We start from the raw sequence: 24912 nt of genomic DNA on the forward strand, positions 1-24912 counted from the left end.
ATCTTTGTAAAGGATTTTTTTTTTTTTTTTGCCAGTCTTGGGGCTTGAACTCAGGGCCTGAGCACTGTCCCTGGCTTCTTTTTGCTCAAGGCTAGTACTCTACCACCTGAGCCACAGCATCACTTCTGGCTTTTTTTCTATATACGTGGTGCTGAGGAATTGAACCCAGGGCTTCATGTATATGAGGCAAGCACTTTACCACTAGGCCATATTCCCAGCCCCCTTTGTAAAGTTTTAAGAGAAATATTTCATGATTTTTAGGGAATACTTTTAGATGCAGTATAAACTTTTACCACTATTTTGTGAAGGAAACTTGTTCACCTCTGAGCATTTTAAAGTTTGACTGCAGTACATTTACAATTTACAGAAACAGAAATGGGTTATCAAATGTGCTGGCAAATGAAATCAGTTTTAGTTTACATTCCATTGTAAGCTGGTCCTCCTCCACCTTCAGGCACTACCCAGTTAATATTCTGACTTGGATCTTTAATATCACATGTTTTACAGTGCACACAGTTCTGAGCATTTATCTGTAGCCGAAACCCATCACCTTGTTCCAAAGGTACAAATTCATAAACTCCTGCAAAATAAAAATGAGAGTTGCTAACTTAAATTTTTTTTTAAATTTGAAAGCAAAACACTAAATCCTAGAAGGAATAGCTCCAGAGACTTTAAAGGATGTTTTCTTAATATTTTTACCCATAAAGAATATTAACACTAACTGGGTGTATGTTATTGAATTTAGCAAAAACATATAGAAAAAGGAAGGTAAAACAGACTGGCTTAGTTAGCTCACTAATGCATAGTCAACACTTAACTGTCTGAAAAAGACTGAAAGAAATTGGACCACAGGAGTTTATACTCTATTGTTAATGTTAAGATTTTTTTAAAGTTAAGACAGTTAAGTTCCTGTCCCCAAAGTTTAGATATTCTGGTATCAAGGCTTTGAGGACTTAATAATTTTCATATATAGAACACTATTTGTTCTATTGTATCATTTGAGATCTGGTATTATTGTTGAAAGCTCGACATTACAAGATTTAGTATTCACATTGAATTGAAAGTTTAGCACCATTCCTTGCAATTAATGTAACTAGCCTAGCATGTGCATGTGCATGTGCATGTACACATTCACACTCAGGCTACCATGACAGAAATGATCATTTAGAAAGTTACAAGAACTGGTGGTATTTTCCACAGGCTTTATCTTGGTCTGAGTGTGTGTTTGGAGAAGTATCATCTGAACTAGGCTTAAAATTGTCAGCTATTCAATCAAAAATAAGCTGAATGTAAAAGTCATTTATAACAATTTCTGAATAATGAAATAGTTTCACAAAGGAATATATTCCTACAATGTTGGAAGCAGATAATTGTATTTAAAAATTTTTAAATGAAAAGAAATCACTACTAACCTGCAGGGCAGAATCGCTGCTCAGGCCCATCATATATTGACAAATTTCTATTTACAGGTATGCTGTCATCCTTTAAAGTTAAATGTGCTGGCTGGTCGTGTTCATGATTAGTACCACTCAAAGCTACTGATGACAGGAGGTCAAAACTGATTTGTCCATCAGGTTTTGGGTATTCGATAGGAGTACAGTCCTTGGCTGGCTTGAGCTGATCCGAGTCAGAACCTTCAACAATTTTGAGAATCCTTAATAGTTTTTCAGTATCGTTTCCTTTGTGCTACTGGGGAATTGAGCCAAAGGCCCCATGCACTAACCATCCATTTACTGTTGGGTAGTGAGGATTGAACTCTAGACTTTCTACTTGTTAGAGCCCTTGAGCTACGCGTACCCCAGCCCTCTCTTTGAGATATGGTCACAGTGTATAGCTTTGCCTTTTTGTTTTCCAGTTTTTGAAACAGGGCCATATGATATTATTTCCTGGCTGGTGTGAGCCACTATACTCATCTAGTTCTTCAGATAGGATCTCACTTTGCCCAGGCTGACTTTGCTCAAGAGTAGCTGCTTGCTATGTAGACAAATATGATTCGCCTGTCTCCAACTCCAATTCCTGTGCTGAAACTGTAGGTAACAGCACACCCAGCCTCAAGTACTTTCTTAAGCATATTAAAACTTGAAATTAGCTGAGCACTGGTGGCTCATGCCTCTAGTTTTAGTTACTCAGGAGGCTGAGACTTGAAGATCATAGTTCAAAGCCAGCTCATCTTATCTCCAAATAATGACCAGGAAATGAAGTGGCTCTGTGGCTCCAAGTGATAGAACACTAGCCTTGAGCACAAAAGGTCAGGGACAGGGCCCAGGTGCTGAGTTCAAGCCCCACAAATGACAAAAACTTTGAAAATATGGTAATATGAGATCAATCTTTATATACTACTATTCTTTAAAATCCTCTCGTATGCTGTTCAAAAGATAGTTGCAATTAAAGCAGTTTTAAAATAAAGATCTCACTTCCCTTATTAACTTATGGGCCCTCCACATAAATTTTTTGTGCTGGTCCTGGGGCATGAACTCAGGGCCTGGGCACTCTGAGCTTCTGTGCTAAAGATTAGTGCTGTATCAGTAAGCCACGGTGTCACTTCTAGTTTTTTGGTAGTTAATTGGGTGTAAGAGTCTCATGGACCATATTGCTCACGCTGGCTTTAAAGCATTATCCTCAGAGCTCAGTCTCCTGAGTAGCTAGGATTACAGGCATGAGCCACTGATGCCTGGCCTGCACACGAAGTTTTAAAGGTTATAATACTGTTGTCAAATATATTTGACTGTTACCTTTATGTTTTAGAGTCCATGGCTCCATTCCTCTCAAGATCCAGTAAAACAGTCCAGTGTAAATCATCCCTCCATATACGCCCAATATTCCATGACAGGATGGCCTTATATTTCTAACAGCATATAGCTCCTTCCAGACCCAAGATTTCTTCAGATTGTCCTCATAGTCAGTTACATGGAGTCCTTTTATGAAAAATGTGCAATATTAAGCAGAAAATTGACCAGAGGTACATAAAATACTCCTGTCAAACTTCACTACTGAATTACCTGATGAGTGAATTTTCAGCATGTTATTTTTTTTTCTGCCACCAGGGCTTTAACTCAAGGCCTTGAGCTCTTTTCTGGCCTTTTTTCTTTCTCACAGCTGGCACTCTACCATTTGAGCCAGATCTCTAGTTCTGCCCCCCCCCCACCCCCCATCAACTTGGAAATTTATAGCAATGAAGACAGAAAACATGTCATGGCAGAATGGCAAACAAAGATGCCAACGAACAACATTTAAGTCAACGATAGAGAACACAACTTTACAATAATATGGTGAATTTAACATTTTTCCTAGTGAACTAAACAAAGGAATGTCCAAAAGGAGCCCCCTGAGCTCTGCCTTTCCTTGTTTCTCTAGGCCTAGAATCCTATTCCCATTCTCCGCAGATTTCCGTGCATAAGTTTCCTGGTACACTCGACCTCCCTTTCCTGGAGAAGAAATTTCCTGTACATCCCTATTGTACTGAAACTCCCCCCCCCCCTTAGGTTTCTTCTACAACCCTGCACTCAACCTCCCTTTACTGAAGCTTTATTGTACAAGTAGAGCTTAGAGATACCTTGCAAACTACATGACCAATCTCCAAAGGCCTGTGCATTCAAACTCCCTAACTAGAGGGTCCTTGTGCACCCCTGTTGTGTTCAAACCTTGTACAACTGGAATCTTGAGATGTCTTGCAAACTAGATGCCCAAATCTCCCCAGCCACCAAGGAATACTTTACCAGTGGTGTTGGTGTTTCATGCCTTGGTTCATACCTGACAGTGCTTGGTTGTTGTTCTCGCTGGAGCCCCCGTTCCCCACATTGCTGAGAATCCAGGGCTTGGGTGGAATTCCAGTCCAAGAACACCAGTCACCCAATCCCCAGGGCTTCCACAAGGCAGAGGGAAAAGGGCTCCCAAACACCTCTCCCCTGGATGGAAAGGTCCCAGATAGGCCTCCCAAACTGTTTTTTATGCACTCCAAGAACGATTGAAATCACAACAATAAACACAAAAAGAATTGTCTCAGCAAGGCAGAAGGATGCGCCATCAGCCAAAAATTTTTCTTGCTAGAGATAAAAATTTTTGTTTGCTCAGGCTGGTTTTGGAGGATTAGAAGTGTGAGCCATTGGTGTACAATAACCCTATTTTTTAAAAGTAATTGTACTTGAATGTAGTTACACTTGTTTATGTAGTCTGTGGATGTTTTCCTGAGGAAGGTTAACTACAGAGGAAGCAAACACCATCTCTCCTTTGGTCTTGCCCAGGGGGAATGCCCATATATCTCCTCCCTAGTACCATTTACAACCATTCCTCCTCGTGCTTAATCCGTAGTCTGCAGCAATCTAACGTAATTCTTAAATAGGTGGTCAGCCACACACACACAAATTCTAGTACTGGGGACTGAACCCAGGGCTTGTGTTCTTACCAGTGAACTAAACCCCCAGGTCTGAATTCTTATTTCAGAATGTTTTCCCCGAGTTTGAAAATTTAGCAAAATGAGTTTATAAGTCATCACTGGAACTACTACTGTTATGAGTTGAAAGTGTCTTTGCAAAAATACAATTTGAAATTCTAGCCCCAATACCTGTAACCTTGAAATGAGAAGGTTATAGATGTAATTAGGTAAGGTCTACTGTGGGTCTCCAGGCCAATATGACCAGAATTCTCTTAAGAGAAATAACATGAAAGATGGCCAAATGCCAAAAAATGCTTAAGCTTCTTAGAAGCTTGGAGAGGCAAGAAATGGTTCTCCTACAGAGACCCCAGGAAACATGGTCCTGTCACGACCTTGATTTTGGACTTCTAGCTTGTAGAACCTGAATAAGTTTTGTTGCTTAATGCATCTAGTTTCTTACAGGAAATCATTAACACTACCTAAGGTTGGTGCATATATCTAAGAACTCAGGAGAAAAACAGTTTTCATTGCCTTTCATGAACTAATACTGTCAGGGCTGGCGGTTCCTTTCTGTCACAGCACCTGCAAGATAACTCCAGTCTGCAAGGTACTTCTATGTACTTTGCATGTATGCAATATAAATGAAGTACTGTCAAATCTGAAGTATTCTAGGTAGAGAGGACACTTATGTGTACATATATTTTAGAATATTGCATAATATACATATATTCTATAAAATGTGTACATATGTTGTATAAATACATACTTTTAAAATACTTTTGCCTTTTGTTTTGGCCAGTATGATTTTTTTGTTTTGTTTTGTTTCTTGGTCATGGGGCTTGAACTCTCAGGGACTGGGTGCTGTGCTGAGTGCTTAAGGCTAGCACTCTACTACTTTGAGCCTCAGAGCCACTTAGTTTTCTGGTGGGTAACTAAAGAATCACATGGACATTCCTGCCTTGGTTGGCTTTGAACCATGATCTTCAGATTTCAGCCTACTAAGTAGGATTACAAGTCTGAGTCATCAGTACCTGGCTCAGTATGGGGGTTTGAACTTAGGGCCTTGTACTTGCTCATAGCTGGTGCTTCTACTACTTGAGCACTCCTCTAGCCCAGCTTTTTGCTGGCTAATTGGAGATGGGAGTCTCATGGACTTTTCTGCTCACCTTGGTATCAAAACTTCAATTCTTGGGATTTCAGCCTCCTGAATAGCTAGAATTACAGTTGTGAGCCATTTGCACCAGGTTACTTTTTTACTTTTGATTGGACCAGAACAACATTGTTTTAAAATTCTCTTAAGAACAGAGAGTAGGGGACTGGGAATATGGCCTAGTGGCAAGAGTTCTTGACTCATACATGAAGCCCTGGGTTGGATTCCCCAGCACCACATATATAGTAAACGGCCAGAAGTGGCGCTGTGGCTCAAGTGGCAGAGTACTAGCCTTGAGCAAAAAATAAAATAAAATAAATAAGCCAGGGACAGTGCTCAGGCCCTTAGTTCAAGGCCCAGGACTGGCAAAAAAAAAAAAAAACAACAACAAAAACAAACAAAAAAAACAACAGAGTAGGTCATGCTGTGTTTAGTGCAACACACCTATTAATACTTTGTATAAAGAAAGAGATACAGGGCTGGGAACGTGGCTTAGTGGTAGAGTGCTTGCCTAGCATGAACGAAGCCCTGGGCTCAATTCCCCAGCAACATATAAACAGGAAAGGCTGGAAGTGGCGCTGTGGCTCAAGAGGTCGAGTACTATCCTTGAGCAAAAATGAGAAGCCAGGGACAGTGCTTAGGCCCTGAGTCCCAAGCCCCAAGACTGGCAAAAGAAAAAAAAAAGAGATGCAAAACTTTTAATATCAAATAGATATACCTAACATTTTTCTTTCCTATAATAGGAATTTCTTACCTAGTGTTTTTGATTGAAGATTTTCACTAGTTAGTTGATTAAAAATTGATTCTGCTGCCAAACTGCCACTTTTCATTGCTGTGTGGGTACCTTTGATCTTGGGAACATTCATGAAACCAGGGCTACAACCAATTAGTAAACCACCAGGAAAGGTGAGTTTTGGAATAGACTGAAAGAAAAATTGAGAATACATGTCAGCTTGAATTTGGCAAAACTGAACAGTGAAAAGCAAATCTTCCAGAACTATAGGGAAAGGCTGAAAAACATGTAAAAATGAATGCAGGGCTGGGAATGTGGCTTAGTGGTAGAGTGCCTGCCTCGTATGCATGAAACCCTGGATACGATTCCTCAGTATCACATAAACAGAAGAAGCACTCTACCACTGGGCCACATTCCCAGCCCCTAGATCAATACATTTTTTAAAGTAAATCCATGATATAAATTAATTATTGTGTCCATAGTTGGATTAAACACATTTTCTTTCTGTAAGATGTTTCTATTTATTTAAATTAATTCATAGTACATTTTCAATTTCACATTTATAAAATGAAAATAAGGATACCTGAAAGCCACCTTCGTTGAGAGCCCTGGCTCCGTAGGCAATCCTTTTCCCACCTTCCAGTGTTGGCTTAACGCTGGGATGGTGCTTCCACCTTTGGAACTCTCTAAATGGACTTAGGTATGGATTCTGATAGTCTAGACCAACCTTGAAACATTTATATTTCAATTTGACATTTAACATAATTAGCTATTTTAATTGCAAGTCAAGCTAAAATGTGAGCAGTATCAGGAATCTTGTATGTTACATGATATTTTATATACAAAGTAATTATAGAAATCCATGCAAATTTAAATATAACTACAAAATCTGTGTAAATGGTAAACAAAAAGATACCATGAATTTAAAGCAGCAAAACTTAAATTTTAGCAAATTAATGTGCTCTGGAAATCAAAATCTAACAGAAAAATATTTGTAGATAAGTTTCTCAGATAATGTTTCTACAAAAGTTGTAAAAAAAAGTTGTAACTTTTTCTTCCTTGACAACATCAATTGTAGAGGTAAACTAGTAATTAAACCATAGTACTTCTAAGTCAAAAGTAAAGAAAAAGGACATAAATTACATTTAGAAAAAAAGGAAAAGGTTACTATAGAAGTTACATTTTATAAGGCATCATCAAAACCCTGAAATTAAAAACCATATTTTTTCCTACTGTTAAGACTAATTCCTCAAATGTGATACACTGAACACTTGACTGGATAGCAAGTGTTATGCCTCAGTGATGCATAAATTTAACCATGTGTCATGTACAAGTCTAATTCTGACACTAAACTACAATGCTTCCATCAACTGAAAAGTGTAGAAACTAATTTTTCCACTCCTTATAGTGTTCAAATGTAGCTGGATAAGAAAGTAGAAATGGATGTTAAGTTTTAGAAGTTATAGGCTGAAATCAAGTGCTAATTTCATTTTAGTGACAGCATGCCATAGTGGAAATGGACTTTGAAATGACTCCATCATATAATGTGTATATTTGGAAACATTTAACTTGTTTGGACTTCAGTTTTCTTACCAACCCACTATGAAATAAACTTACTTACACACCTTGTAAAGCTTCTAGCACCATGCTTGGAGTGTAGGTATTATTACTATAGCCTGTGTGTTTAAGTAGACTAATGTCTACAGTAGCCCCAAGCATATTACATATTGATGAAGTTAGAAAGTAAACTTCTGAGTATCATCCAAAACCCTTGTTTTACAACACCGATAATCCTATAACTAGCAGAATTTTCCATGAGGTGTTATAACTTACCACAAAACCAAGAGCTACTAGAGGTTCACCTTCATTTAAATGGTAAAGGAAAGAGCCTCCATATGTATGTCTGTCTAGTGGCCAACCAACGGTGTGGTCTACTCGTCCAGGTTTCCACTTTTTTTCATCAATAATCCACAGCTAAAAAACAAAATCCAAAAATCCCCCAAACTGCTATATTATTAATTACAAGTGAAAAACTGTAATATGAGCATCACAAGAAAATTACCTCATATATCAAAGAATTATTTCAACCTGCAGCATGATGAATCTGAGTAAAGAAATGTTAGAAAGTTATGAATCCTTTAAAAGACAAAGAGTTTCAAACTGCTAAGATTTTTGTGATATATAGGAAGCACTACTTAAAGGATGAGGGAAACTTAGGGTGCTGATATTCACTCAATGGTGGTTACAAATGAATATGATATAAATTAACAGAGCTGTATACTTTAGGTCTGTTGTTTTTTAATACACGTTATTTGTTAATAGTTTATTCTCTCCTGTCCTTACCTCCTTATAATGAAAACAAATTGTTTATTCTATTTTCAGACTGGTAAATTTAAAATTTCATACAATTTTCATATGAAATATTATTTAAAGGTCTGGTATGTGTATCTACCAAAACAAGCCATTAGTTACTATATATTGGATTTAGTTATATATAAAATTTGAATGAGATTTGACCTATAACTAAGTTTGTGTTTTCAGGGGGAAGACAGTGAGTGATACTGAACCTCATACACGCTTGGCAAGTGCTTCACAACTGAGCCATATTCCCCCGTCCCTAAAAATTATCATTTTTCTTTCTTGTGTGTGGGTATGTGCGTGTGTGTGCTGGTACTGGAGCTTGACTTCAGGAACTGTGCTCCTGTTTGCTGGCTAACTGAAGATAAGAGTCTTAAAGACTTGTCTCACCAGGCTGGCTTTGAACGGTGATCCTCAGCCTCCTGAGTAGTTACTACCACTACACCAGCATTGTTTTTAGTTTTTTTTTTTAGATAGGATTTTACTGTGAAGATGAGGCTGCCTTTAAACTGGTGCTCATTGTCTCAGTCTCCGAAGTGCTGAGATTGTACGTGTGTGTCACCACATCTGGCTTAAAATTGTTACATAAAGGGTTACAGGTGAGTGCTGGCGGCTCAGGGATGAGCTGAGATCCTAGCAACTCAGGAGGCTGAGACCTGAAGGTTTTGGTTCAAAGCTAGTTTGGGCAGAAAAGTCCACATGACTCTATCCCCAATTATCCAACAACAACAACAAAAGCTATTCTCAAAGCATGGCTCTTGACTGACAGCACTAAATGAAAAAGTTGAGTAAGAATTCAAGGCACTAAGTTCAAACCCTGATACACTCAGAAAACAAAAGAAAATAAAAAGGTTAAAATTATTATTTTACATGCTTGAGCAGCCTGATATGGAAAAACACACAAGAGGATGGATAAATTAAAAGGATTTATAATACTTAATTAAATTTTAGATTGCAGATCAATATACCCCGATTGAGTGTATATTATTTATATTAAATCATTTTCATATCGCAATTTTGATTAAACAACTCTTTGTATGATGTAGCAGAGTTCAGATATTTTCAAGTTTAAGACTCATTTCAAGCAACAATTAATAAAACAATTCCAGAATAAAAAAATAATTTGGTCATTAATGTAATGGTTAGTAATATTTTCCAGCTCCTTGAAAAGTACTCAAATATTTTTAGTTGCAATGAATATTTCACGTTAAGAAAAATAACCATTAAGAAATATAACCATAAAATCAATTTTATAAAGTATATAATAATATAAATTAAGTTTCATTTTTCAAAATTAAAATTGTCAAACCAGAATACCTCCTTCAGTCCAATCCCATAGGTTTGGGGATCACAACTGGACCTCAGATCAAACTTCTTATACAGTTGCTTGGCAAGGTGTCCGTGGCAACCCTCGGCAAAAATGGTGACCTTAGCATGTAGCTCTAGTCCCCTTTCAAAGGTTGTCTGAAAAGCAAAAACAGGTTAAGTGGTGACATTGGACGATGTATACTCACATCAGTTTGAAGTTGAGCTATAATTCAGGTACAGGATAGTGCAAATATATATTAGAAATAAGTCACAACAAACTCTTCACTTTGTACAATTAATATATCGTAATAGAAATGAAACGAAAGAGTACTGTTGTAAATGGAATGAATTCAATCTAAATTTGATCTTATGTCTATTAGGAAAAAAAGCATGCTCTTTTTAAAAACTCTTTATAAGCTGGGTACTGGTGGCTCAGGCCTATAATCCTACTTTCTCAGGAGGCTGAGACCTGGAGGAATGAGGTTTGAAGCAAATCTGGGCAGGAAAGTCTGTGAGACTCTCATCTTCACATAACCAACAAAAAGCCTGAAGTGGAGTGTTAGCTCAAGGGGTAGAGTGCCAGCCTTGAGTGAAAATGCCAAGTGAGGCTGACCTGAGTTCAAAAGCCCTACCGCCTCTCATGAGAATAACCAACCCTCCGAAACAAACACTCGACAAATGAAAATAAAGTTAGATGGCATTTTTTCACTGTTCTTGATTTTCTAGACTTATTGTATGAGTCAAAAAAGTTTTCTTGGGAACCATTCCAGAAAATGTTTATGAATAAAAATGTATAAAAAGAATACGTATATCCATTATTATGCCAGTAGGATCACAATAAACATACTCTTCAGCTACTTTTCACTATAACTTTTCCCCTACTGTTAAACTGTTTTCTCCTGTATAAAAAGCCTCAATGAGAATGGTGGTACACGTTTGAATCCTAGCAAAAAGCCCAGCACTCAGGAGGCTGAATAAAGATACTGAAAAGAAGAATACAAAATAATCAGGAAACCTCTTATAAAGCATGTCTTTCTTTTTTTCATAGAAAGCAAGAGAAATCAGTTTTATCTTTCAAAATATTTTTATTAGCATATAGTGCCTGGGCACTGTTCTTTAGCTTTGTCACTCAAGCCTGCTTGCGCTCTTATCACATATGCCATAGCTCCATTCTGGCTTTTTGCTGGTCAACTGCAGGTTAAGAGTCTTCAATTTTGCTGCCCCAGCTGGCTTTGAACCTCGGTCCTTGGATCTCAACCTTCTGAGTAGCTAGGATTACAGGTATGAGTCATCTGCGCTTGGCAGATTTTTTCAGTGGTTTTTTTTTTTTCATATCTGTATGCATGTGTATACACAATCATATAATTAGTAGGTTTATACTTACACGTGTCTACTATATAGTTGTTTTAACATTATAACGTGATTTGATTAAAGCAATTGTACAAACTTATTACCTTTTTTATCCTTTTTGTTTTTTTTGCTGATACTAGTGCTTGAACTTGGAGTCCAGTGCTCTTTCTCACTCAAGGCTAATTGGTGTTGTACCATTCGAGCCATACCTCCAGCCCAAACAAAGCATTCATTTTTATTGCTTTAATAGATTCCCCCAAGTTTTAAACCACGTTTCAATAGTTGAACCTTTAGTTCACTAAGTGTTTGACCACACAGTAAGCTTTGTATGGATAAGCACCAAGCTGTTTTCAGACTGAACAGTAAAAAATGTTTCATTATTAGAGTTTGAGCATTTCTGCATGTTTACTTTTACTGATAACTTCTATTTTTCTTGTGAAATGTTTACTCATGTCTCTCTCTCTCTCTCTCACACACACACACACACACACACAGAGGTCAAGTAAGACAACTGGCCTAATATATTGGCAAGTTGAAGGTATTTCCCATCTAACAAGAGTTAAAGACTGGAAGAGCACAGGAAATAGAATCCTTTGTTATATTTATTTTAATTTTTATCAGTTTTGGGGCTTGAACTCAGGGCCTGGACACTGTTGCTAAGCTTTTCTCCTTGCTAAAAAAGTATTATAGTTTCTTATTGTTTCTATATTCAACAAAATAAGAAAAATCCATATTAATATATTCTAAACTCCACATAGTTAATATCCAGTTTATAGCAAAGCCTAAATTATTGAGTTTGAGTTGTTTCTTCTTTACTGGTCAGTTTGTTAAGCACATAACTATTAGGTTTACCTTTGGTGCACCATCCTTTTGTATGCCTACATCATTAGTAGCAATTCCTTTTACACTACCATCTTCATGAAATAGGACCTAAAAAAAATAAAAGCAAATTTATTACCTCTTCAGAATTCATACTAAGTATGAAAAGAAACAGTCTTGAGGGCTGGAATGTAGCTCAGTGGCAAAGCGCTTGCCTAGCAAGTGCAACGTCCTGGGTTTGATTCCCAGTACCAAAAAAGAAAAGACAAAAAAAAAAAGTATTGGATTTCTAAGAAAATGAACATAATTCTTTAGATTTACAGAAATAAAGCTTTGAAATGTTCAAAAGACACATGTTTTCATGTTACCATTTCACAGAATAAGAGAACACAGATCAAAGAGTAGGAAATGAAATTATTGCCACAACTTTAATGAGAAGAAAAGGATGAGGTGATTAAGAGAGATTACTAAAGAAACTGGTAAGATTAGATAAGAAGCTCATTTTAGACACTAACTCAGTAAAGATAGGAAATGAAGGCCAGAAAATCTTACAGTTTATCTCTCAAATGAATTAACATTTCGTATCCAAAGAAAAAGAAAAAAAAAGAAATGAAAACAGAGAGAAGCAAATACAGTCTAGTGGAATTCACTTTTGGAGCAAGGAGAAGGCAGAAAATGTCATCCTGCCCCCCCACCCCCACCCCCCGCCCCAAGGACCAACTCAGGGCCTTGTGCTTGCTAAATCCCCAACCCCTGTCATACTCTTGAGATGACAAATTATACTATTTAACCCTTATTTCTGTTCATCTCTGAGAAAAAAACTTTTTTTGGATAGAAACATACAAAATGTACACACTGGAATCACATGACAAGGAGCATGAGACTGAAAAGGTAAAACAGGGTAAACAGCAATGAATATGGAGTAAAAGAGCTGAGAGGGGAGGGAGGTGAAGGGAGGGAAAGTGGGAGAAAAACAAGGGAGAGGGTAACAATGTTTGACAAGAAATGTACTCATTGGGCTGGGAATATGGCCTAGTGGCTAGAGTGCTTGCCTCTCATACATGAAGCCCTAGGTTTGATTCCTCAGCACCACATATATAGTAAACGGCCAGAAGTGGTGCTATGGCTCAAGTGGCAGAGTGCTAGCCTTGAGCAAAAAGAAGCCAGGGACAGTGCTCAGGCCCTGAGTTCAAGCTCCAGGACTGGCCAAAAAAAAAAAAAAAAAAAAGAAATGTACTCATTACCTTATGTATGCAACTTTAACCCCTCTGTATATCACCTTGACAATAACATTTAAAAAAAAAAAAAAGAGAGAGAGCTGAAGTCTGGATTACGGTACTAAACAAACACACAAACTGACCAAAAGATCAATCTGATTTACTCAGACCACATTGATGATGATCGTTCAGGAGTTGAGGAAAAGATGAGAGGTAGGAGAGCCTGTATACATACTCAGAAAGTGAAAGCAATGCACCCTACAAATGACCTACCTGTGACCCTTGACACTGATCCCAGTCAAGAATGTTTAACAAGGAGCAATGTGAAATCACACACTGGGGTCCAAAAACCCAAATACTTATGTATGAGCTGGGAAAACAAATTTGTAGCAAAAAGTACAATAAGAGGGACAAATATGTTTTATTTCAATTAACATTTTTTCCCAATTTCAATTTTTCCTGACACCAAAGATATAAAGGAAAGAACTGCTTTGTACACCTCATTTTTCTTTCAGTACTTCCTCGGCCCAACTATTGCAAGTTCTTTGTCTGTTTCTCTGAGACACATGTAGACTTTAAAAAAGCTAACTAAAGCGCATGCCAGTTTTACAGCCCACGAAGATCTCTTGGGGATAATCATTCTGTGGTGTTACCATCGAAGAGGATGCTGTCACCCTGTGTTGTAGAAGTCTGGACTAGTTGGCTTCAAGTTATAATTTGCAGCTTACCAAAGAGCACAACTTTTGTTTAATGATAATTAACACCTATGTAATAGAATGTACCTGCCTGGCTATTAAAAGAAGTAGACTTCATTCTTGGCCTTCAATGCAGTCTAGATTTAATGCTTATTTAATAATAAATCTTTCATTCTTTTTTTTCTTTCAATTTATGGAGAGGATTCTCCTGAGTTGGCAGAAGATTTCATTTCTCATCTCTCCAGTAATATATAATGAAGGCTAACAGTTTGATATGGTTGCCAAAAATGCTATTGCAGGGAACTAATGAAACAAGTTCCTAGGATAAAGAAAATAGTTCTGTTTCACACTAAGTTTAAAGCAGTATACTCATTATGAGTACCACTTTATAAAGGGAATTGAAAAGGAATGTGTTCAAATTGGGACAACAAGAATATTGATAAAATTCAAATTATATACCATCATGGTTGAAAGAAATGAGAAAACTCTGCCTGGGAACGAACACAAAGCTCCAGAGTAAAGGTGGGAGGAGAAAGCAGAACATGATTGTGACTAGAAATTGTTTTTGGAGGAGGGCACTGATTCCTTTTATATAATATAAAACAGTAGGCAATTTCCACTCAATACTAGGAAAAGATTAAAGTGCTACTTATAAGGCACAAAATCACTTGCTGGGGTACAACCTATAAGGAGTACAAGTACTCCTTGGATTATGTCTCTTAAGGTTCTTTCTAATCTTGCAATTGTAAAATTCTATGCCTTAAAAAAATGTTTTACACTGTAAAATTCTTGTTTAAATTTACTGAAATGGACTGCCCCCTTCCAACCCCCCCAGATGCTACCTGACTCATGTAACTATAACTTCTCTGTACATCACCTTTAAAATTACAAAAAAATTCTTGTTCCATTTTAAAAAGAAATTACTTCCTACAAATACTAAAAACAAACAAAACTATACAGACCTCAGAAGCAGCATAACCAGGATAGACTTCAACACCAAGAGCTTCTGCTTGTTCTCCCATCCAGCTTACTAAATGTCCCAAGCGCACAATGTAATTGCCATGATTATTCATTGGAAGACCTGAAAATATAGACTTAATTTGTAGATCTGACTTTTCACAAATAAAACATGCCCAAACATTAACAATTTGTATCTATGTGTATTTATGCACATGTTATCTTGGTCATAACTTTAACTTATTTTTTATTATTTTGGTTAAAAGCTCTAGTTAGTTAAATTTAAAAAATTAAGCACTAAGTCAAAAGTTACTGGATGGCTTATTAGACCATAATACTTCTAGACTGAAAGACAAAAGAACCAGGGTCCAGTTCTGCTTTCTTGTCAGATAACTGTATTTTGGGGTAAATCCTTCACATCTCTGAACTTGTTTTCTCAAGTGAAGAATTCATTGAAATAAGCAGTTCCTTCCAACTTGGAATTCTATGGGTCTCTGACTATTTGTCACTGTACTGTACCTGGAAGAATTGGCACAGGAATTCTATATTTCTCTGTTAAAATTCCAAATCTGTCTTCTGTTACAGGAGTGTTAAGTGGAGCCTTGAAATGAAAGAAAGAAATGTTCTTAGTTTATATTTGTAAGGGAAATACAAATTAAAAGATATAAATTTACTTAGGAGACAAAAGGGAAAGAAATTTCTCTTAAATTTTTTTTTCCTTTGAAAATCTTATAACTGCAAATCTCTTCTCTGGCTCTTTTAAGATGAATAGCAATCTTTAAAAAAGCTGAATAAGACCCTTGCCAGTTTTATTTTAGAAATCTATTTCTTGGGGTTCTCAAAACATCTTTGAAGGAGAATCTCGTGTCTCCAGATTTGTAAGAGTTTAGCCTAGGTGTTTAGCTTGAAGTCTAAAGTTCTGCTTACTGAAAAACTTAGAGAATTTTTATTTTTCCTTTATATTATTAATAAGTCCTAACTTAAAAAAAATTTGTGCCAGTTCTGGGGCTTGAACTCAGGACCTGGGTACTGTCCCTGAGCTGTTGTGCTCAAGGCTACCATGTTGATCCACAGCTCCATTTCTGGCTTTTTGGTAGTAAGCTGGAGATAAAGAGTTGCATAGATTTTTCTTCCTGGATTAATTTTGAACTGTAGTCTTCAGATCTCAGCCTCTTGAGTAGCTAGGACTATAGGTGTGAGCCACTGATGCCTGGCTTATAAAAATTGTTTTTAAAAAAGATGAACTAGAACATGTAAAGCTAAGAAAAGAAAACCTGCAATAAGTTTAAGGCTAAGAGAAAAAAAATGTACTATTTTTAGGGACTGATATTTAGAGACCCTTTACAAGATCATCTCTTAGTACAAGTTAATACCGTAAGCACAAATCTTCTGTCAGAACTTGTATTTTTAAATTACGTATTTACACACACACACAAACACACACACACACCTTACTTGAAAAACATTTTCTGTATTCCAAAAATCTGGAAATAGATACTGTAAAGATTAGACTTTGTATAAGAGAGAGCTCTTCATACCCCTTTCTCCTTCCAGTCTGGGAAGAGCTCTTTAAAAGCACCTGGGTCGAGGCAAGCCCCTGAGAGAGTGTGAGCTCCTATCTGAGCAGCTTTCTCCACCAGACACACACGGATGTCCTTTTCATGCTCAGCAGCCAACTGCTTGAGACGAATAGCTGCCGAGAGCCCTGCAGGGCCTGCTCCAACTATCACCACATCTGCTTCCTCTGCAAATCTCTCCATATTCACTCCTGAGAGGCAAAATTAAAAAAAAAAATTCTGAGGTTAACACGATCTTATTACAACATTATAAATCATTTGCTGGTTGAGAATGTTTTACCATAGTTTGTTCTTATTATTTTTATGTTGATACTGGCACAAAAATACTGGGGCTTGAACTCAGGGCCTGGGCACTGTATCTTAGTTTTTTCACTCAAGGCCTGCACTCTACCACTTGAGTCATAGCTCCACTCCTAGCTTTTCGGTGGTTAACTGGAGATAAGGGTCCCGTGGACTTTTCTGCCTAGGCTGGCTTTGCACTGTGATCTTCAGATCTCAGTTCCCTGAGCATTTTTATTATTTTAGAATACACACTATAAGTGTGGTTTATAGATGTTCCTCTGTGCTTTTCATAATAATTCTATTAAGTTTATTATTGCATTAGTTTGTTGTTCTGTTAGGATCTGTTTAGCACAAATCAACTTTTGGCTTCAAAATTCATTATTATCAATTTAGCAAATATCTATTTAACTAAATAAAAACAGGTAATATGTTTGGTAAAGTCGTAGATATTATTAGGTATTTTAAAACTAAAAATTAAAACATTACAAGCCACAAAAGGATATAAAATATCTAGAAAACTCTCAATATTATACCCAAACTGTACTTACCTTCCCACCGCTTGTCCTTATCCCGGGGATGAATAGTGTAGTGGGTAGTAATTTGAGGTACAACGGAAGTTGAAGACCATCTTGTAGCACACACAGGCAGATAACTTTTCTTAAATTTTAAGGCATGGAAGCAATGATATGCTGCATAAAAATTATGAAATTATAAGAAAGGATAGAATAATATAACAAAAGAAGTTCAGAAACAGAATACGATCAAATGCCATTTTATTTTATTTATTTTTTTGGCCAGTCCTGGGGCTTGGACTCAGGACCTGAGCACTGTCTCTGGCTTCTTCCCGCTCAAGGCTAGCACTCTGCCACTTGAGCCACAGCGCCACTTCTGGCCATTTTCTGTATATGTGGTGCTGGGGAATCGAACCGAGGGCTTCATGTATAGGAGGCAAGCTCTCTTGCCAATAGGCCATATCCCCAGCCCTGAAATGCCATTTTAAATTAAAGATATGGTGAGGTAATTAGAAAGCTATTAGCAAAATAGTATATACACCGTTTCTGTGTGAAAATCTTTCATCATTTTTCTTCCTAGGGCTTGAACTTAGGCCCTGAGCTTTTTTTTTTTTTTTTTTTTTGCCAGTCCTGGGGCTTGGACTCAGGGACTGAGCACTGTCCCTGGCTTCTTTTTGCTCAAAGCTAGCACTATGCCACTTGAGCCACAGCGCCCCTTCTGGCCATTTTCTGTATATGTGGTGCTGGGGAATTGAACCCAGGGCCTCATGTATACAAGGCAAGCACTCTTGCCACTAGGCCATATCCCCAGCCTAGCCCTGAGCTTTTTTTGCTCAAGGCTAGCTAGCATACTACCACTTGAGCAACAGATGTTCAGGGTTTTTTTTTTTTTTTCTAAATTAGAGATAATAGTCCCATGGACTTTTTTGCCTAAGCTTGCTTTGAACCTCAATCATCAGATCTTAGTCTCCTGAGTAGCTAGGATTATAGGCATGAGCCACTGGCATCTGGCACATCTTTGATTTGATAAAGTCACAATTCCAAAGTACTGGAATATCCACAGAATCTTTTATTTTTTTTCCCACTGAGAATAGACTGGACTTATTAACTATTTTCAAACGAGTATTAAAAATGTAAATTTATAGTAAATATGACAGAAGCCATTTTAACCAAGTGACCAACATTATTTGCTTATTTATTTATTGTTTTATAGTACTAGGGTTTGAACTCAGGGCTTCAAGACTGCTAGGTAGGTGTTCTATCACTTGATCCAGACTCTCCCCACCCCCAAGCTCATGACCAACTTTAAATGCCAAGCAAGGGATATTAACACATACTCCCTGAAATGATGCAATGAGTAGGATTCACGTCTGTGTGATACATCTTCCAAACATCTTTAAACATCAGTCTAATGCTAACTAAGATTGAGAGTCATTCTACAAAATGCTTGACAACTATGCAGCAAAGCATCAAGGTCATGAAAGACAAGAAAAGACAGAGGTGCTGTCACATTGAAATAGACGAAGGAGACATGCCAACTAAAAGCAATTCAGTGCCCTGGACTAGATCCTAAAGTAGTAAAAAGAAATCTGAGTATAGTCTGTAGTTAAATAACAACATTTCATTGATGTGAATTTCTTAGTTTTGATATTTGTACTAAAGCTTGGGAAAAACTATATGGGAACTCTGTATGATCTTTGTAACTCCTCTTAAAGGCAAATTATTTCAAAAACAGAAAAGTTGGAAAAAAAATCACTATGATATAAAATTCACTCAAAAAGACATAAGACTGAAAAAGAAGAAGTAAAGGTACAAAACTCCTGTGCACATAAATCTTTGTGACCTCAAGTTAAGCAACAGTTTTTGATATGATCAAAATTATAAAAAAAAATCCTGCACCTCATCTGTGTTTCAAATGATACTATTAAAGCTAAAATATAATCCACAAACTGGGCACTGGTGGCTCACGCCTGCAACCTTAGCTCTTCAGGAGGCTGAGATCTGAGGATTGTGTTTGAAGCCAACCTGGCCAAAAAAGCCACAAGTGGCACTGTGGCTTAAGTGGTAGAGCACTAGCTTAAGCACAAAGAGACTCAGGGACAGCGCCCAGGTCCTGAGTTCAAGTCCCAGGGCTAGCAAAACAAAACCAAAACCAAACAAAAAAAATAGGAGAAAATACTTTTAAGCCATAAATTTGATAAAGAACTTGTGTCAAGAATTTAAAGAAATATTATCTAAAGCTAAAAGACAAATTAGTTAAAAAGTGGGCAAAAGATCTGAATAGCCATTTTTTTTCCCAAAGAAGCACATGAAGAGACTCTTAACTCCATGAACAGTAGGAAATACAAATGAAAACAACAATAAGATACTACTTTATAACTACTAGGATGGCTCTCATCAAGAAGATAGATTATAAGAAGTGTTGGCATAAGACAATAATAGGTAAAGATTATGATGAATGCAGTAGGAGAAAAGATTTATAGTAGCTAAACTCTATCCTTTTAAGCAGAATACACCTGCATTTGATTAAAAAAATGTCAAGGAGGGGCTGGGGATATAGCCTAGTGGCAAGAGTGCCTGCCTCGGATACACGAGGCCCTAGGTTCGATTCCCCAGCACCATATATACAGAAAACGGCCAGAAGCGGCGCTGTGGCTCAAGTGGCAGAGTGCTAGCCTTGAGCGGGAAGAAGCCAGGGACAGTGCTCAGGCCCTGAGTCCAAGGCCCAGGACTGGCCAAAAAAAAAAAAAAAAAAAAAAAAAAAAATGTCAAGGAAACTAATTTTCTTTACTTGGAAATACATACAAAAATCACAATACTTGGAATGCTTGAAACATTAGACAATTCTTTGCCTAATCTAAATCTAAATCTAATCTAAAAAGTACATGAGACATTTACTCAGTTCCAGAATTCATGATATTGTCATCATTTAAAATATTTGATACAATGTACTTAATGCTAAGAAATTTGTGTTATTTACTTTTGAAAATTAATGGGAAAATGCAAACGAATTCTATTGCTTATACTGGTAACGATTTGTTGAAATAATTGTAACTGGCGTTTTAATCCTTAGGGGATTAAAAAAAAAGTTAACCTTTACTCCTTGTCTGAAAATAAATTTGACATCTGGCTTTAGAGGTTTGAATTTAGGTAGTGTGAAGTAATTCTGGGTGAGAAGTGAAGTCATAAAGCCCACTGAACTCACACCACCCTGTCACTAATATCACTAATAGCACATTTGTGTCTGTCTCTTTGTTGCATGTATTGCTAACAATCGCTATTAAAATAACAATGCGCGGCTCCCTAGCTACTCAGGAAGCTGAGATCTGAGGATTTAGGTGCCAAGCCAGTCGGGGCAGGAAAGTACTTGAGGCTCTTACTTCCAATTAACCACCAGAAACCGAAGTGGCACTGTGGCTCAAAGTGATGGATCGCTAGTCTTGAGCAGAAGAGCTCAGGGACAGTGCCCAGGCACAGAGTTCAAGCCCAGCCACTGACAGGAAAAACAACAACAACAACAACAATGAATTATCATCCAAGGAAAAGAAATAGACACTGGCCCATGGTTGCCTGTGACTAGAACAATGTCCATAAAATCCAAAATTGCTGGGTTCTTAGCTACTCAGGAGGCTGAGCTCTGGAAAAATCCATAAGACTCCTATCTTCGATTAACCACTAAAATGCCAGAAATGGAGCTGTGGTTCAAGTGTTAAGAGCACAAAAGCTCAGGCGCCCAGACCCTGAGTTCAAGCCACAGAACCAGCACCAAAACGAAACAATAAACAACACCCCTTCCCCCCAAAGAAAAGCCCATACAGCAAAGAAGTCGATGATGTAATAGATGTATGGGTAACAGACACTTTAAATTCTAACTCAAGATATGGGGGCCAAGATTCTCTCATGAAATTTACATAAAAGATCCTTAAATGTGCAATATGTGTACTTATGGATTCCAGAAATCAAACAACTTCAGTAAGCACTGAAAAAAACAAGCCAGTTGTGATAAAATTGAAGGGCCTCTAAACTTTCGTTTGAGTTATATGTGCTTTCAAGTAAATGTTTAAATATCCTCCACCTGCTTCGAGGAGCACACTAGCAGTCATTTGGAATACGGCGGAAACACGGCTAGCTCCGTGTAATCTAGACAGGACCAGTGGTGGAACGTGACAGGTCAGACTTCACAGGGCCAGACTTGCAAACTTCTCAGAAGTTCTTCTCCGTTTTTGCAACAGTTACACCTGCTCCTTGGGACGAGTCGGGCGGGCGTCGGGATTTGGGAAGATTCGACTCGGAGGTCCACGGGGCCCAGGCTACCTGTTGTCTCCTACGCCCGTGACCTTTACCCTAGATGCCAACTCTTCCAATTGGGGCAACTTCCCGGGAGGGTGCCGGGGCCCCCAGGCGCGGCTGGCGCTGACCTTGCCCTAGTTCAACCCTGGGGGTGGGGGGTACCCGGTCCTCTGGGGTGGCCCCGTCGCTTTTATCCCAACTTCCCGAGAGGATGTCGGGGTGCCCAGGCGCAGCCGGCGCTGACCTTTGCCCTAGTTCAGCCTGGGAAGGGGGTGGCGGTGCCCGGTCCGCTGGGGCGGCCCCGTCTCTTTTGCCCACCCCCCCCCCCCACGTCTCCTTCTGGCTGGGCTGGTCCCCACCCGGAGGACCCTCTCACCCGGGCAGGACAGCTTGGCTAGCGGCGCCGACATGTTCAAGGTAACGAGGACTCTCGGCCCGACGCGGCGAGGAGACCTGTCAGAGAGGCTCGCGGCGGGCGCTGGGCTCCTAGGCCGCGGGGGGCGCCATCACCTACGGCGAAGCTCCCTCAGTCCGGCTGAAGCTGGCCTCTCCGCCGACCGCCCTTGCTTCGCCGCGTTCCCGCCCCCTCTCCCGCTCTGCGCCGGCGCCACTTGAGACTTCCGGGTCACGTCAAAAGGAGGAACTCCAACGACGAGGGACTCCAAGTCCCAGATACGCCTGCGGCTTCGGGCCTGCACTTCCTCTTCCCTGTAGCGTGGGAAAGCCCAGGAAGGCGCGGAGCCCCCGCGCACATGCGTACTGGAGGCAACAGGAGGCGGGGCGCATCGCGCAGCATTTTGGGAGTTGTAGTTGTTTTACAAGCGTCCGAACAGCCCGAGTAGATGTTTGTGCAGGGGGCGGGGAGCCGCCCAAGGTGACTTGATTGACAGCTGACCGGCCGTCCGGACGAATAGAAAGTCTTAATGTTTCTGGGCGGAGACTCATGAGGAGACGGGGCGGGATTTCGGGAGGGAGGGGCGGAGCCTCTGGCTCTGGGCGCGCGCGGTTGAAAGACTTTCGGCAGCTGTTGGGTCCCGCCGCTCCGGTCCCGCTTTCCCCATGGCTGATGCCAAGGCGTTTCAGGTTTGCCCGCCGCCTCCGCCGCCTCCCTCCTCTCCCTCCTCGGACGCGTCTTCAGCATCCTTCTCAGGCGTGAGTTTGGGGCGGCGGGCCCCGAGTCCGAGCGACGGTGGAGCGGCCGACCCCCTGGAGGAAGTGGAGCTGCGGATCGGAGACGTGAGTGTCGGGTGGGGACCCGGGGGTGGTGGGGGGGGGGGACCCGGGCGGGGCTGAGGCACTCGGCCAGCCCTGGCCCAGCGAGGCCCGACGCGCGGTGCCGCCCAGCTCCGGCGAGGCCCCGGTTTGGCGCTGCCCGCCGCCAGGCGCCCAACCCTCGGCTTTCTTCTGGTCCGGCCTTGTGTTTGCAGCCACCCGTAGCCCGTGATCCGAAACGGCGCGGTCGGGTGCACCCCTCGGCCCCTGGTTACCCCCCTCCCCCCGATGTGCTCGGGCTTCGAGCTCTGCCAGTCGCCCTCCCGCCCACAGCCGGCGGGGAGCGCTCTGCCCGGTGTGCCGGACCCGCTGGGGGTGGGGGGGAGGGGCGGAGCCTGGCGGCGACCGGGGCGCAGGGGTCCCCGCGGGGAGTTCTCTGCCTTGCTGCCCGCCTCCCCCCCTCGGATTTCTAGAATGCATGGGAGGGAAGGTGTCGGTGGAATCCCGAATCTGCAGGACGGGCGCGCTCCAGGGCAGGTGGCGCGGAACCTTCCAGCGAGAGCTCTGAGGAATTGAGCTTCCCGTGCAGAATTGGGGACTGAGTTCCATTATCTCATATTTGGACAAGTATTGGCTTTGTTTTTTTTTTTTTTTTTTTGAGAGTGGAGAAAATGCTCCTCTGCGGTTTCTTTTTCTTTTTTTCCAGAACAAAACTGGTCACTAGTAAATATGCAGAATGAAAGACAGATGTGTTATCTTAGGTACAGTGTTCTTTTATCTCTTAGCTGAAGAACACTGATTAAAAGAGCGAATGTATGTCACTAAGAAGTGGGATTTTTCGAATTTGTGTGTGATTTTGTTGATACTCTTCAGAGCCCGGAGTATTTGTTTTTCTTCTCTACCTTTTTATGATCTTAAATGTTTTGGTACCTGGAGTGAAGTTGACTTGTTGAGCTAAAGGAAACAAAAATACTGAGTTATATTTTACTCATAACGAATATTTTTTCTAGGAGATAGATGTGTTTCCTCAAATTTCAGGCCCGGAGGTAGAGCGCAGTGGTAAAGGCTGTGCTTGAGCATGTGCAAGGCGTGGGATTAGAGAATTTTTTAGGTTCTGTGAAAGAGCTAGTGCTTTACTTTGAAAGCCAATCGCTTTTAAAGAAAAACATTTGGGCCTTAGAGTCAAAAGTTTTTAGCTGTTTTCAGTCTATCAAATCTGGGATTTGGAATATAGCTCAGTTGGTAGAGCTTTCACCTAGCCTGCACAAGGCCTTGGCTTCAATTCCCAGCACCAAAAAAAAGAACAAACAAAACTCACCTGTTTGACTGTTTTTTTTTATATATACTTTCAGGCAGCGTTTTCATTAACCAAACTTCTAGAGGCTACATCTGCAGTATCGGCTCAAGTGGAAGAGATTGCCCTTAAATGTACAGAAAATGCTCGCTTCCTTAAGACATGGAGAGACCTCTTGAAAGAAGGCTATGATTCTTTGAAACCTGACAACTGATTATGACTGTATAATTCACTTTCTCATCGATTTGCACATGTACCATATATGTAGAGGACAATCTCCAGCGTTTCTGTGTACTCAGAATGAAATTTTGCTTGGTTTTCTAGACCTTTGTGAAAGTATAATATTGATGTGATTTTTTTATGATGACAAATACTTGTTTATCCTTAAATACTTTCTATTCTTTAAACAGCTTCAAATTCCTCTACGAAAGTTATTTCTCTCAGTAGAAAGTTTGAACCAGTGACACAGGATGACCAGATAATTTTGAAAGCCGCGGAGAATGCCAGAAAAGTGGAGCTGAGTTTCATGTTACAACCCAAGTGACATGACTGAATTTGCCGGGGAGGACCAGCTCCTTCAGCTAAGGCCTCTCAAAGCAGAGATATGTTTTATGACTTCCACACCCACAGCATCTGGAACTGACACTCCCCAATTTTTTGTTGAGTAAAACACTTGGCAATTATAATTAAAACCTATTGTTTCTCCATATTTTTTAGCATGAAGACTAGGAGTATTTTCCTAAAAAAAAAAGTATGAATTTGAACTTCATTTATGTAAAGGGAAAA

At 39.7% G+C, this 24912-nt stretch overlaps 2 protein-coding genes across 3 annotated transcripts; one reads left to right on the forward strand and one right to left on the reverse strand.

Annotated features, from left to right (window-relative positions):
- Positions 1-130: 130 nt before the first annotated feature.
- Positions 131-22182, reverse strand: Etfdh (electron transfer flavoprotein dehydrogenase). Of its 2 annotated transcripts, XM_048364914.1 has the most exons (13): positions 21997-22180; positions 17367-17507; positions 16498-16727; positions 15479-15560; positions 14965-15083; positions 12124-12201; positions 9931-10077; positions 8089-8229; positions 6839-6982; positions 6277-6445; positions 2733-2915; positions 1413-1634; positions 131-580 (listed from the first exon to the last, which is right to left on the reverse strand). In XM_048364914.1, exons 1-13 carry the CDS (start codon positions 22028-22030, stop codon positions 417-419), a joined length of 1854 nt encoding a protein of 617 aa, XP_048220871.1. In that variant the 5' UTR covers positions 22031-22180; the 3' UTR covers positions 131-416. The 2 variants fall into 2 exon arrangements, with proteins under 2 accessions (XP_048220871.1, XP_048220872.1); XM_048364915.1 differs by lacking the exon at positions 6839-6982 and having other exon boundaries at positions 21997-22182.
- Positions 22183-22354: 172 nt separating this feature from the next.
- Positions 22355-24912, forward strand: C16H4orf46 (chromosome 16 C4orf46 homolog). Its single transcript, XM_048364917.1, has 2 exons — positions 22355-22856; positions 24185-24912. Exons 1-2 carry the CDS (start codon positions 22680-22682, stop codon positions 24338-24340), a joined length of 333 nt encoding a protein of 110 aa, XP_048220874.1. The 5' UTR covers positions 22355-22679; the 3' UTR covers positions 24341-24912.

Source organism: Perognathus longimembris, chromosome 16 (assembly GCF_023159225.1).
Source record: "Perognathus longimembris pacificus isolate PPM17 chromosome 16, ASM2315922v1, whole genome shotgun sequence".
Classification (NCBI taxonomy): Eukaryota; Metazoa; Chordata; class Mammalia; order Rodentia; family Heteromyidae; genus Perognathus; species Perognathus longimembris.